Consider the following 15432-nt stretch of genomic DNA (forward strand, 5'->3'; position numbering starts at 1 on the left):
TTCAACATTAACTATTAATGTATAACTTCTAATAAAAAGGGTAAAAAATGTTGGGAGGAAGAGACAGAAACTAAATGCACTCACAGTAGAGGACTTCATAGTCTCCAGAGTTAGTGACTATATAGTGGCTGTCTGTGGACCAGTCCAGGTGAGTTATAAAACTCGAGTGCCCCTAAAGTGAGAAGAAAATCTTTGTTACATCTTGAATTTCAACTTTACCAACCTGACTGTTCAAACACAAAACCCAAATTTCGCTTTTACTTTCCTATTTAAGCTTAGGTTCAAGTTTACTGTTGTCATGGACATATGTGGATTGAGTGGAAGAGTGGAAGGCAGACTAGGGTGGAGATGAAAAAGGTGGCGATGAAGATGGGAGATAGATAGAGATGGAAGATAGAGATAGAGGGGGAAGATAGAGGGGGAAGATAAAGGGGGAAGATAAAGGGGTTGGGGTGATAGAAGTGGAGGAAACGGGGGGGGGCGGAAGATAAGGGGGACAGATAGAGGATAGGTTAATTGGTCATTGTAAATTGTCCTGTGATTAGGTTAGGGTAAAATCAGGGTTGTTGGGGGTGTTGGGTGGTGTGGCTGGAAGGGTCTGCTCGGTGCTGTATCTCAAAATAAATAGACAAATATTGTAGAACCTAATGACACGAGGACAGCACGGTAGCGTAGCGGTTAGCTATTGCAGGACTAGTGATCACCGGTAGGCGTTCAATTCCTGCCGCTGTCTATAAGGAGCTTGCACGTCTATCCAGTGACCGCGCAGGTTTCCTCCGGGTTCTCCAGTTTCCAGAGACATATGGTTAGGATTAGCGTGCGCTGGGTACGTTGTGTTGGCACCAGAAGCATAGCGATACTTGTGGGCTGCCCAACAAAATCCTCACTGATTTGATTAGATGCAAATGACGCATTCTATGTACGTTTTGAAGTTTTGATGTACACGTGATAAATACAACTAAGCTATTGAGGACACGATTTGAAGATTATAATCCTATGATGAGTTAATATTTTAAGATTATAAAAAGGCACATTCAGTACTGAGTCACAAAGACCAATTCAAAAAGCTGTAATACGTTCAGGCTTTAGGCAACGACGTTGAGATACCTACAAAAAGAGGTTTTTACTTACTGAACATCTACCGACTCGACTGTACTTTCTGCCATTCTCGGCCACGCTGTAAACGTAAACGTAGTTGTCATGTGACCCGATGGCCAGGAAATTACCATCTTTTGGGAAGAATGGAAAGTCAATTAGGATCTTTGTGGTCTGAGTAAGTGGATGAACATCGATCGATTACAAATATAACGGCCTTTTCACAAACTGGACCTTACAATAGAATTCAATTACACTCTGTCAATATGTCCAATCCCTTACCCGAAATGAAGGAACATCCTCTGTGAAAATTTTACACAACTCCCAGTTACTGACACCGCTCAAAGCAGAAATCCTCATACAATCCTCATACATCTCCCAGTGGCCACACATTTTAATTCCATGTCCCATTCCCATTCTGACATGTCTATCCACGGCCTCCCCTACTGTAAAGATGAAGCCACACTCAGGTTGGAGGAACAACACCTTATATTCCATCTGGGTAGCCTCCAACCTGATGGCATGAACATCGACTTCTCTAACTTGCGTTAATGCCCCACCTTCCCCTCGTACCCCATCTGTTATTTATTTATATACACACATTCTTTCTCTCTCTCTCCTTTTTCTCCCTCTGTCCCTCTCACTATACCCCTTGCCCATCCTCTGTGTTCCCCCCCCCTTGCCTTTCTCCCTGGGCTTCCTGACCCATGATATTCTCGTATCCCCTTTTGCCAATCACCTGTCCAGCTCTTGGCTCCATCCCTCCCCCTCCTGTCTTCTCCTATCATTTTGGATCTCCCCCTCCCCCTCCCACTTTCAAATCCCTTACTCACTCTTCCTTCAGTTAGTCCTGACGAAGGGTCTCGGCCCGAAACGTCGACTGTACCTCTTCCTACAGATGCTGCCTGGCCTGCTGCGTTCACCAGCAACTTTGATGTACATTGCTATTCTCATACAATGATTAAGATTTGAAAAAAAAATGACAAATCTTCATACAATGAGTAAAAATCATCTAAAAAGCAGGAAAAGATGAGGAATGTGTGTGGAATTTGCGGGTTCTCCCTGTGACTACGTGACTGTGCCGGTGATGTAGTGATGTCTGCACCCGGACTTCAGTTCAAATCCGGCCGGCTCCTTGTACGCTTTCCATCTGTGCTGGGTTGAGCGCCGAGCTGGCCACTCGACCTCGTAAAGCAGACAGATGCTAATGAAACGGCAAGGTTGCTGCCTGATCCGCCAAATAAAGGCGCGGGGAGAAACTTTACTTTACCTTCCTTTATCCGTGACTACGTGAGTTTCCCCTGCTTGCTGTCATTTTCTCCCACATCCCAAAGATAGGGGGGCTGGGAGGTTGGCCGACCGCTGGGAGTTAAACGGGAGACAGGGAAAGAAACAATCGGTGCACATGTGAGAGAGAATATGTCAGAGGGAAATACGCTGAGAAGAGTCAGATGGAGTTTAATCGAGAGAAGTGTAAAATAATACACCTTAGGTGGTCAAATTTGAAGACAGAGCAAAGGGTTTATGGCAGGATGGAGGAATCTTGTCCCACGCCCCCACATCTACTTTAAACTTCTCCACCTCATCACCTTAAATGCATGTCTTCTAGTATTTGACATCTAAATTCCGAGAAAGATTTACCTCTCATAATTCTATAAGCTCCTCATCAGGTCTCTCCCCAGCCTCTGACACATCAGAGGAAAGAACCCAAGTGTGTACAAGCTCGTACTCTCTCATCCACCTTGGCAAACATTGTCTGTGCCCTCTCCAAAGCCTCCACTTCATAAGACCATAAGACGTAGGGGCAGAAATAGGCCATTCAGCCCATTGAGTCTGCTCCACCATTCCATCATGGCTGATTTACTATCCCTCTCAACCCCATTTTCCTCCCTTCTTCCCATAACCTTCGACGCCCTGATTAATCAAGAACCTATTAACCTCTACTTTAAGTATATCCAATGACTTAGGCTCCAACATTATGTTTTCTAACTGAAAATCATTAAACTGATTGCAAGAAAAAGATGAAGCTGAGAACACAAGTTTAACTTAGTTTTACTTTAAGCGAGGCGCACACGTATCATGTGGAAACGTCATGACGTATGCCATTCACTTATTTTTACATATAACCCATAATAAATTATTTAAACGAACAAGAATGCTTAATCAAACAAGATATTTACAACAAATATAGATGCACCGTAGAAAGCATTCTTCTAGGGTGCATCACAACCTGGTATGGAAGTTGTCCTGTCCAAGACCGAAAGAAGCTGCAGAAGATCGTGAACACGGTGCAGCACATCACACAAACCAATCTTCTGTCCGTGGACTCACTTTACACCGCACGCTGTCGGAGCAGTGCTGCCAGGATAATCAAGGATACGACCCACCCAGCCAACACACTTTTCGTCCCTCTTCCCTCCGGGAGAAGGCTCAGGAGCTTGAAGATTCGTACGGCCAGATTTGGGAACAGCTTCTTCCAACTGTGATAAGACTGCTGAACGGATCCTGACCCGGATCTGGGCCGCACCCTCCAAATATCCGGACCTGCCCCTCGGTTTTTTTGCACTACCTTACTTCCCATTTTTCTGTTTTCTATTTATGATTTGTAATTTAAATGTTTAATGTTTACTATCGATTTGTAATCCAGGGAGTGTGAAGTGCAGAAACAAATATCGCTGTGATGATTGTACGTTCTAGTATCAATTGTTTGGCGACAATAAAGTATAAAGTATTACTCAAATATTAAATGGACATCATCCACAGCTGTGCCCGGCAAAAAATTCCACAGATTCTCCGTCCTCTGGCTAAGGAAATTTCTCCTCATCTCTGTTCTAAAGGGATGTTCTTGTGTCTGAGGCTGTGCCCTTTGCTCCGAGACTCCCCCACTGTAGGAAACATCCTCTCCACATCCACTCTATCTGGACTTTTCAATATTCGAGAGGTTTCAATGATCATCCTTCCGGTAATGGGTCTCCCAGAACTGCACGCTGCTCCATGTGCAGCCGAGTGAGAGTTTATTCGTGCTGGAGTGTTTAAGGTCACATACCTGGTGAGTAACGCATCACTGAGATTTTCTCGTTACCGTCGGTGTGCACAGTGATAAGATCCTTCGTCTCGACATCGAAAACCATCCACCTGAGACGCAAAGGAGACAAAGTCCACTTGTGGTTAGACAGAACAACCTAGCAATGTACCAGCTCACCCTTTCCTACACCCCTCTTGTAGCGTTGTATTGGTAAAGCCGCGGATGATGTGGGCGACACTTCACGTGTTTGTCCGTCAGCTTCAAGCGTTTGATGGCTCTGGGCCTGTACTCATTGGAGAATGAGGGGGTTTTCATTTAAACCTTTCGAACATTGATAGGCCTAGATCAAGTCGAAGTGGAGAGAATGTTTCCTCTAATGGGGGAGTCTCAGATCAAATAGAAGGGGGCATGATTGTGGAGATTGGAGGAGAGTATAGGGGGGAATGTCGGAGGTAAGTTTTTTTTTACACAAAGAGCGGTGGGTGTGTGGAACACCCTGCCGGGGTGGTGGTAGAGGCAGATACATTACGGGCATTTGAGAAACTCTTAGATAGGCACATGAATGATAGAAAAATGGAGGCTATGTCGGAAGGAAAGTTGAGAGCGATTTTGGAGTAGGTTAGAATGTGGGCACAACATTGTGTTAAGTGGCAGGGTGGAGATATGTCTCTACCAAAGGGAGTGTAAGGTGCTTCTTCTCTCCGCTAGCCTGCAATTCACCCTCGGGCAAGGTGTAGCACCTGCTCAGCCCCTGATCGGGGTCATGTGAAGCCGTGGGAGCAGGTGGTGGATGGTTGTATGAGCAGCCGGTGCAGATCACAAGTCCTGGATATGCTACCACTGACACCAGGCAGACAGTCTCAGAAGAGTATCGATAATGGCTGGGGTCACCCGTCTTGTAAAGACACTGCCCAGAAGAAGGCGATGGCAAACCACTTCTGTAGAAAAATTTGCCAAGAACAACCATAGTCACGAGACCATGATCGGCCACATCACACTACACAGCACATAATGATGATGTCATACAACATGGCACATAATGATGATGTCACATCACATGGAACACCATGATGATGACAGTGAGGGAAGACTCGAAGCTGCAGAAATGTGTTTTTTTGAGAGGAATGATGGAAAATATCGTGGAAGGACAGAGTGACAAATGAGGAAGTGTTGTGAAAAGTCGGAAGGAGCAGAGAGCTGATATCATCAATCAGGAAGTGGTAGCTACAGTTTTTGGGACATGTACTGAGGAATGGGAAGCTCGAACCCCTTGTAGAGATGGGACAGACTGATGGAATAAAACATTGTCGTCAATAACGTACGACATTCATGAGCCACGTCAAGGGATGGACAGGAAAAAGTTTTGAAGTGCTTATTAGAACTTGTCAGAGCAAAGACAGATGGAAGACCATGGTCGGCCATAACACAAAATGATGATGACAGCATTGTGGGCCGAAGGGCCTGTACTGTGCTCCCATGTTCCACGTTCCCTCTTTCTTACTTTGCAGCAGGTGATAGCTCAGACAGACATTTTGCGAGCATGTTGCCTCTTTGTTTTCAGTCTTCCTTGGGCCAGTACACCATCTCCACTTGGAATAACCCGCATTTATAATATGGATGAGCTCTGCCAAGCGCGAGAGTCCCTTTGATTGCTTGTTTGCCTTGCTTACCGTAGTAGAGCAGTTGCTTCTATTTTGCCTTACCTTGCCGTTTGCATCCCCACAGCTATAACCGATCCACTGGGATGAAAGCCAACTGACTGGCTCTGCTCCTGTCAGGAAAATAACAACACACTAAACTTCCTTCCCTGAGAAACGTGAACAGCGAACTGTAGAATCTCCCAGAAAGCAAGCTACACTGGACTCTGTAAACTTCTTGAAAGGTCAAATGTTACTGCAAGTGCGGAGAAGCCGAGACGAAACTGAACTGTCACAGGCGAGCTTGCGGGACCTTGCGAGCACTCGTCAGCGGGTGAAAGCCATGCTCCGCTGTGTCAGTTGTCACGGCAAGATTGGGTGTGCCGAGGGGCCTGACTCCATGCTGTCTCTCTCCATGATTCTACATAGGACATGCCGAAAACATTCTGCAGGTCAGGCAGTGACTGCCCAGACAGAAACAGATTTAACTTTAGAGTTAACTCTATTCAAGTTAGCTGGAGTAGACGTGGAGAGGATGTTTCCTACAGTCTAGGACTAGAGGGCACAGCCTCAGAATAGAGGGATGTCCATTTAGGACGGAGATGAGGAGGAATTTCTTTAGCCAGAGAGGGGACTCTCTCCGTGACAATGAATCTGTGGAATTCATTGCCGCAGGCAGCGGTGGAGGTCAAATCACTAGGTGTATTTAAGCCGGGGGTTGATAGTCAGGGTGTCAAAGGTGATGGAGAGAAGGCAGGGCAACGGGATTGAGCCATGATGGAAAGGGCGGAACAGGCTCGATGGGCCGAATGGTCTAATTCTGGTCTTACGGTGTAACCTACAGACAGTGCAGTAGCACAGCAGTTTGCACAATGCTTTACAGCACTCTGTTGTACGATGGGGGGTACAACTCCCGCTGCCGTCTATAAGGGGGTTTGCACGTGTTCCCTGTGACTGCGTGGGTTTCCTCCGGGTGCTCCGGTTTCCTCCCACAGGGTAACTGAGTTGCAGGCATGCAATGTTGGCACCAGAATCATGGCTCCCCAGCATAATCTTCACTCATCAGATTTGATCCAAGCGACACATTTCACTGCAAGTTTCAATGTGCATGTGACAAATAAAGAGGATCTTTATCTTAAAGAAGTGAAATGTGAACTGTTTCTCTTTCCACTGAGGCCTGTCCTGCTGAGGGCTATCACGATGATCTAGTTGTTATATCAGTACATCATTTCTCTGAAAGGACAACCCCCCCCCAAACCAAATTTCTCCCCAGTTTCTTACTGGGTCATGCCTCACTCAGTGAGGCAGTGAATCATTATCTTGATTCAAATCCCAGTTAAAAACAGAATGCTGGAAAAACTGGACAGATTCTGTGAAGAGGGAAACACAACTAAGTTAATCATAGAGCATGAAATCAGACCCTTCAAAGTTCAAAGTAAATTTATCATCAAAGTACTGTATGTGACTATATACTACTCTGGCATCCATTTTCTTGCAGGCATCTAGAGTAGAATAAAGAAATATAATAGTCTTGGTGTCATAAGAATCTACAGCACAGAAACAGGCCCTTTGGCCCATCTAGTCCATGCTGAACCATTTAAACTGCCTAGTCCCATTGAACTGCAGCCGGACCAAAGCCCTCCATACCCCTCCCATCCACGTACCTGTCCAAACTTCCCTAAAACATTGAAATCAAAATTGCATCCTCCACTCCCACTGGCAGCTCATTCCATAGCCTCTGAGTGAAGAAGTTTCCCCTCATGTTCCGCTTAAACATTTCACCTTTCACCCTTAACCCATGACCTCTAGTTGTCTCACCCAACTATCTCGTTCTCACTACGATCATCTCATGGACAGTGATGCTCTGGGCACGCAGGAGGGACGTCACTGGGAGGGCCAATCTCTCTGCCAGCCAGGCAGGGTCTTGGTGCATTGCCAGTGAGGTCTGGTGATGAGGCATTCTGCCAGATAGTCTGGAGTGTCTGCTCGGGAAACAGACTGAACCTTCTCCTGCAGTGTTTGCAGGACATTCCGTATAGCACTCCCTTTCTCCTGGAATCATTGATTTCAGAAAGGATAAGACGAGGGAACACATACCAGTCCTCATAAAGGGATTGGAAGTGGAGAGAGTGAGAAATTTCAAATTTCTGGGTGTCAACATCTCTGAGGACCCAACATATCGACGTAGCCATAAAGAAGAGAAGACAGCAGTGATATTTCATTAGGAGTCTGAGGAGATTTGGTACGTCACCAAAACACTCATAAATTTCTACAGATGTACCATGGATTGGCTGCATCAGCATCTGATATGGTGGGGGGCGGGTGCTATAGCACAGGATTGAAGTAAGCTACAGAGAGTTGTAAAATTAGTCAGCTCCATCACGGGCACCAGCCTCCATATCTAGAACATCCTGAAGGAGCCATGCCTCAAAAAGGCAGCGTCCATCATTAAGGACCCCCACCACCCTGGACGTGCCCTTTTCCCATTGCTATCATCAGGGAGGAGGTACAGGAGCCTGAAGACACACATTCAATGATGCAGGAACAGCTTCTTCCCCTCTGCCATCTGATTTCTGAATGGGCATTGAGTCCATGAACACTACCTCACTACTTTATTTTTGCCTCTCCTCTACTTCTACAGTGGTCTGTGGAGATTCGGCATGACATCAAAAACTTTGACAAACTTCTGTAGGTGTGTGGTGGAAAGTGTGTGGCTGGCTGCATTACTGCCTGGTACAGGCACACCAATGCCTTTGAGCTGAAAATCCTACTAAAGATAGTTGATTTGACCCAGTACATCACGGTTAAAGCCCTCCCATCCATTGAACACCATCTACACAAAACGTTGGTGTAGGAAAGCAGTGACAATCATCAAAGATCGTCACCACCCGGGCCTTGCTCTTTTCTCGCTGCTGCCATCAGAAAGAAGGTACAGGAGCCTCAGGACTCACACCTCCAGCAGGTTCAGGAACAGTTACTACCCCTCAACCTTCAGGCTCTTGAACAAAAGGGGATAACTACAGTCATTCCATTTCTGGTGTTCCCACAACTGATGGCCTCACTTTAAGGACTCCTTACTTTGTAATTTCACGCTCTCCTTATGTATTGCTAGTTATTTACATTTGCACAGTTTGCTGTTCATTGATCCTGTTTACAGTTACTGTTCTATAGATTTGCCAAGTATGCCCGCAGGAAAAAGAATCCCAGGGTTGTATGTGGTGACGTGTATGTACTCTGATAACAAATTTTCCTTTGAACTTTGAACTTATTGTAATTCAGTTTTTTTCTCTATTATTATGTATTGCGTTGTACGGCTGCCATAAAGTTAACAAATTTCATGACGTATGCCAGTGATATTAAAACTGATTCGGATTCCTGAATATTTTTCAAGCCCACCAGCCCCTTAATTAAACGGACACCTCTTGGTGCACCTTAAACCTGTACACCCTCAGCTCCAACTGCGCTACAGTTCTAAACAACTATAACAGATCAGCGTTAAAGAAGCAAAGCGATCAGGTTAGTTTTCTGCCAACTTACCTCGAGAGTCTTACTCCAAATGGGCTGGTGTGATGTGGGATCCCAGTAGTGAATGAGCTTGTCCTGTCCGCAGCTCACAAACTTATCCTCGCTTGGGTGCGCTGCCAGTCCCCAGAGCTCGTCTGTATGACCCTGCAACACACGATTAGTATCACCCGGGCCACAAAGAGGTCCATCACCCAGAGCCGTGTCCGTAACCGGTTTTTACAGGAGCACCATCGAGAGTGTCCTGGCCAGCTGCGTCACCGTCTGGTACGGGGATTGCAAGACATCTGACAGCAAGTCACTACAAAGGTTTGTGAGGATCGCCAAGATGATCATCGGGGTCTCTCTTCCACCCAGAGATACTTAACAGTGAGCTGCAAACACAGGGCCTTTAGCATTGTCAATGAACCCTCCCACCCATCCCACAATCTCTTTGACCTTCTACCATCAGGCTGGAGCTTCCGTAGCATTCAGACAAGAGCTGTTAGGACGGGAAACAACTTCTTCCCCCAGGCCGTGAGTCTACTGAACGTCCTGTCACCACCCAGGTCTCATCACGTATGACGTGCCAATAGTGTGTTACTGTTTATTTTTTTACTTTTGTTGTAAATGCACCTTTGCTAAATGTCCAAAAGACCAAATTAGGCCATTTGGCCCATCGGGTCTGCTCAGCCATTTCATAACGGCCGATTCATTTTCCCTCTCAACCCCAATCTCCTGTCCTCTCACCGTATTCTTTACCAATCAAGAATCTATCAACCCCTGCCTTAAGTATACAAAAAGACTTGGCCTCCACAATGAATTCCACAGATTCACCACCCTCTGGCTAAAGAAATTCCTCCCCATCTCCATCCTAACAGAACACCCCTCTATTCCGAGGCTGTGTCCTCTTAGACTCCCCCACCACAGGAAAACATCCTCTCCACACCCACTCTATCTAGGCCTTCGACAGTTGTTGTAAATGCACCTTAAGCTAAATGTTAATCTTCTGGAATATATTTTATTATTTGCTCATTTATTTGTGGTACCAACTAACATTCTGCAGTCAAAGTATCTTAGATCACATTTCTTCCCCATTCTGATGTTTGGTCTGATCAAACAACTGAACCTCTTGACCATGTCTGCATGCTTTTTATGCATTGAGTTGCTGCCACATGATTGGCTGGTTAGACATTTGCATTAATGAGCAGGTGTATCTAATAAAGTGGCCACTGAGTGATTATTCTGAACCTTCACACCTGTACCTGTGCCCATGGCAACAAACTCATCTCGACTTGATGTTGTGTACACTAAGCACGTTGTTTGGGTGTAAACCTTAAAGCTCTGGGGAAAAGTTTTGATTTGCCCAGAAGAAAGAGGGACACCTTTCATTGCAAATGTACTTTAGAGCGTTGATTCCTACCTGTACAATGGGGCAGTATCCCCCACTTAACGTGCCTTGGAGAATGCAGTTCCTTGTCGTCCCAATAAATAAGCCATCATTTTTCCCTTCTGCGATCGTTCGGACTGGCCCAAAGGCTTCTGGGATCTGAGGTTCAGAAAGGAAGGCCATTCTGGTTACAAACATCAGAGATGCTGGACATTCAAAGCAACGCACACACAAAGTGCTGGAGGAATTCAGCAAGTCTGGCAGCATCAACGGAAATGATTAAATAGTTGACACTTTGGACTGAGGACTGAGCAGGAAGGGGGAAAATGGCAAAATTAAAAGGTTGGTGGGGAGGAGGAGAAAGAGGCTAGTTGGAAGGTGATAGGTGAAGCCAGGTCAGTGGGAAGAACCTGATCGGAGAGGAGAGTGGACCATGGGAGAAAGGGAAGGAGGAAATAACAGGCAGATGAGCAGAGGTAAAAGGTCAGAGGGGGAATGGAGGGTGTGGGGGAGGGGAATATGTTTCTTGGAAGGAGAAACTGATATTTATGCCGTCGGGTTGGAGGCTACCCAGACGGAATACAAGGTGCTGCTCCTCCATCTTGGCACAAGAGGAGGCCATGGATCGACATGTCTGAACGGGAATGGGAATGGGAATCAGAATTAAAATGCTTGGCCACTGGGAAATCCCAGTTGCGGCAGATGGAGCGGAGGCGCCAGACGAGCTGCCTCCCCGCCAATTTTCAACCCCACTTCCTCCATCTCTTATTCTGACCTTTTAGGTCTTCCCACCTTCCTATTACTTCCTCTCTGGGTTCCTCCTCCTTCCCTTTCTTACTCTCCTCTCCAATCAGATTCTTTCTTCTCCAGCCCTTGACCTTTCACACTCACCTGGTTTCACCTATCACCTTCCAGCTAGTCTCTCCCCGCCCCCCCACCTCTTCATTCTGGCCTTTTCCTGCTTCCTGTCCAATTCTGAAGAAAGGTCTCGGCCCGAAACGTTGACTGATTATTCATCTCCACAGATGCTGCCCGGCCTGCTGAGTTCCTCCAGCATTTTGTGTACTGTGTGTTGCAACAAATTCTGGTGCAAGGTTTTCATGTACCCTGTGATTTAGAAATATGACTGGAAATCTTGTTGAAAGTTACAAAATTCCCATTGACTGAAAGGGACAAATGCAGGGAAGATGCACAAAATGCTGGAGGAACTCAGCAGGCCAGGGAGCAACTATTGGAAAGAGGACAGTCAATGGTTCTCGCCAAAACCCTTCTTCAGTTCTTGTTAAAAGTTGGGAATGAAATGTTGGGAATTGCTTTACCCAAAGGGTGACAACAGATTGGAGGGCCAAGGAGTCTCAGACTTCAAAGTCATTTGAAAGAGACCGACAGGTCTCTGGATTTTAAAGAAATTGTACAAGCTGCAAGTTGCAAAGGCGAAAGCTCAACCACGATATTGATGGATGGCAGAGCGGGCTCACGGGGTGTGTCACCCGTCAATCCCAACTGGGCAGAAGAAGGAGAAATCTGAAAGCAGGCACCGCCAAGCTCAAGGACAGCTTCTTATTTTGCTGTTATAAGCCTAAATGGGAGAAGAGTTTCCACAAAAGGAGGTGTAAGGTGCTCCTTGGTCTCCCGTGGGCAAGGTGAAGCTTGGGCTCTCCATCCCCCACTGATCAGGGTCACATGAAGCCAAGAGCGCAGGCAGTGGATGGTCGTACGAGCAGCCGGTGCAGATCACAAGTCCTGGTTATGCGACCACTGACGCCAGGCAGACAATCTCTGAAGAGTATTGATAATGGCCAGGGTCACCCGTCTTTTAAAGACACTGTCCAGAAGAAGGCGATGGCAAACCACTTCTGTAGAAAAATGTGCCAAGAACAATCATGGTCATGGGTAAGACCACGATCGCCTACGTCATACGACATGGCATGTGACAATGATGTCATATGACACAGCACGTAACAATGATGTCATATGACACGGCACATAATGATGATGTCATATGACATGGCACATAATGATGATGATAATGGTGATTGAGATCAATGGGACTCTCCACATTGTAAAGATTGTCAACAAAACATTGACAGAAGAGCATTTTATGATATTATGAAATCATAAATGTTATTATAAAAAGTGAAATGTTGTATTTACTCTTGAAGATGGTGCCAGTGGGGTTTTGCAGACCTGAGTGACTTCTCCCAGTTCGCCTACGAAACAGCTTATTTTTTTCCATCTCATCTCTTTTTCTTTTCAAGGTGGCTGGGGTCCTGTCGGAGTCTGTGATCTACAGGGTGTAGCACAAACTACGGTTCTTCACGGGCGCTGGGTTCTTGCTCTTGGACTCACCGTGAGGCCAGGCATTTCGATGTCTCCAGGCGCGGCCTGGAAGACGTGTGCATTCAGGGTGTGGCCCTGTGGATGACCCTACTCCTCACTGGTGTCAGCAACTGAAGTGCTGTGGGGATCTGAAACATCAGGACAGCAGGTGGTGTATGCTGCTGTCAAAGGAAGGCCCCTACCCTCAAATGATCTCTCTCTCTCTCAACAGTAAGTGAGAGTCTGCTGGTTCTCAAGTTGGGGAACTCGGACAAGCGACACGACAGACTGTAACATCGAAACAGCGAGCTGCCGGTCTCTGGGGCTTTTGCTGTTGTGTGCATAGTGGGGGAAGGTTGTGGGGGGAGGGCTTGATGCTTTCACTGTTGCTTTTTTGAGGGGGGGGAGGGAGGCTTTGGGGTTCTAAAGTTTCCTGACATCCATTCTTTTTCCATTTTGTGGATGTCTGTGAAGAGTAAGAATTTCAGGTTGTATACTGTATACATTCTCTGATAAGAAATTGAACCATTGAAAATGCAACTATAACTTTCGCAGGACCTTCTAGAGATCATATGCCAGGGAGGAAGGAAAGTTGGATTAAACTGACCTTGCAAAATCATTTCTGAAGGGTCACTTCCAACATTTCACAGACTACATCATAATCCTTCCCTGAAAGAACCGCACACCAACTAATTTCAGCCAAGATCACGGAAAGTGGACCAGGATTTGGCACTCACCTCGGTTTCCTGAACCTTGTGATACTGCCTGTCCCACAGGATGACCTTCCGATCTTTGCCTCCGCCCGACACCAGGGTTCCATCGTTCAGCACGCAGAGGCTGAATATACCTCCCTCGTGAGCCCCCTGAACTGCAGTGCTGATCCGGTTTGTGCCTGTGGAAAGACGAGATCGATGAGATTGGAACCAATGTATACTAAGATGCAAACGAAACCGTGACAGAATGATACCTTGGCGTACATTTGTAAATTGGCTTATCCCACGGGGCACTACAACACAGAAACAGACCCTTCAACCCATCTAATTCATGCTGAACTATTATTCTGCTGAGTCCCTCCCATATCATCACCATCATTATGTATCAACTGGGCCACAAAGAGGTCCATCACCCAGAGCCGTGTCATATGACATCATCATGTGCCGTGCCATATGACATCATCATTATGTGCCATGTTGTATGAAGTGGGTGATCACAACCATGATTGTTCTTGGCAAATTTTTCCACGGAAATGCTTTGCCATTGTCTTCTTCTGGGCAGTATCTTTACAAGATGGGCGACCCCAGCCATTATCAATACTCTTCAGAGATTGTCTGCCTGGCATCAGTGGTCTCATAACCAGGACTTGTGATCTGCACCGGCTGCTCATATGACCATCCACCACCTGCTCCCATGGCTTCACGTGACCCTGATTGGGGTGGGGCTAAGCATATATAATATTTAAGTAACGTTAGAGTAATCTTGTATGTATATATAGGTCGATTAAGCATTCCTTTTCATTTAAATAGTTACAGGTTATATGTATAAATATGTCAATTACACACCATCACACTACCACATGATGTACAAGACCATAAGACATAGGAGCAGAATTAGGCCACTTGGCCCATCGAGTCTGCTCCACCATTCAATCATAGCTGATTCTTTTCTCTCCTCCTCAGCCCCACTCTCCAGCCTTCTCACCATAACCTTTGATGCCATGGCCAAAAGGAATCTATCAATCTCCAATGACCTGGCCTCCACAACTGCCTGTGGTAACGAATTCCTCAAATTCACCACCCTCTGGCTAAAGAAGTTCCTCTGCATCCCTGTTTTAAATTGACGCCCCTCTATTCTGAGGCTGTGCCCTCTTGTCCTAGACCCCCCCACCATGGGAAACATCCTTTCCACATCTACTCTGTCTAGGCCTTTCAACATTCAAAAGGTTTCAATGAGTTCCCCCCCGCCTCCATCGTTCTAAATTCCAGTGAGTTCAGGCTCAGCGCCATCAAATGTTCCTCATATAATAACCCTTTTATTCCTGGAATCATCCTTGTGAACCTCCTCTGAACCCTCTCCAATGCCAGCACATCTTTTCTTGGATGAGGAGCCCAAAACTGTTCACAGTACTCAAAGTGAGGCCTCACCAGTGCTTATAAAGCCTCACATTTATTTCTTCTACCAAAGCACGTGACCACGCATTTTCCAACATTGTATTTCATTTGCCACTTTCTTGCCCATTCTCCTAATCTGCCTAAGTTCTTCTGTCTTTCTGTTTCTCAACACTACCTGACCCCTCCACCAATCTTTCTATTATCTGCAAACTTGGCAACAAAGTCACCTATTCCAACATCTACAAAACGCTGGAGGAACTCAGCAGGCCGGGCAGCATCTATGGAAAAGAGTACAGCCGATGCCCCAAGCCGAAACTCTTCAGCAGGACCGGAGAGAAAAAGACAAGGAGCAGATTG

General features: G+C 46.2%; 1 protein-coding gene across 2 annotated transcripts in view; it reads right to left on the minus strand.

Moving 5' to 3' along the window:
• The window catches only part of eml2 (EMAP like 2), a 99847-nt gene that overhangs the window by 14036 nt on the left and 70379 nt on the right, over window positions 1-15432 (minus strand). For both annotated transcript variants that reach the window (XM_072269823.1, XM_072269822.1), the window contains 7 exons: window positions 13705-13859; window positions 10682-10807; window positions 9295-9426; window positions 5824-5891; window positions 4142-4230; window positions 1132-1229; window positions 85-172 (listed from right to left, as the gene is read on the minus strand). In XM_072269823.1, coding sequence (XP_072125924.1) covers window positions 85-172; window positions 1132-1229; window positions 4142-4230; window positions 5824-5891; window positions 9295-9426; window positions 10682-10807; window positions 13705-13859 — 756 coding nt within the window. The remainder of the gene's footprint in view (window positions 1-84; window positions 173-1131; window positions 1230-4141; window positions 4231-5823; window positions 5892-9294; window positions 9427-10681; window positions 10808-13704; window positions 13860-15432) is intronic.

This window comes from Mobula birostris, chromosome 10 (genome assembly GCF_030028105.1).
Source record: "Mobula birostris isolate sMobBir1 chromosome 10, sMobBir1.hap1, whole genome shotgun sequence".
Lineage (NCBI taxonomy): Eukaryota > Metazoa > Chordata > Chondrichthyes > Myliobatiformes > Myliobatidae > Mobula > Mobula birostris.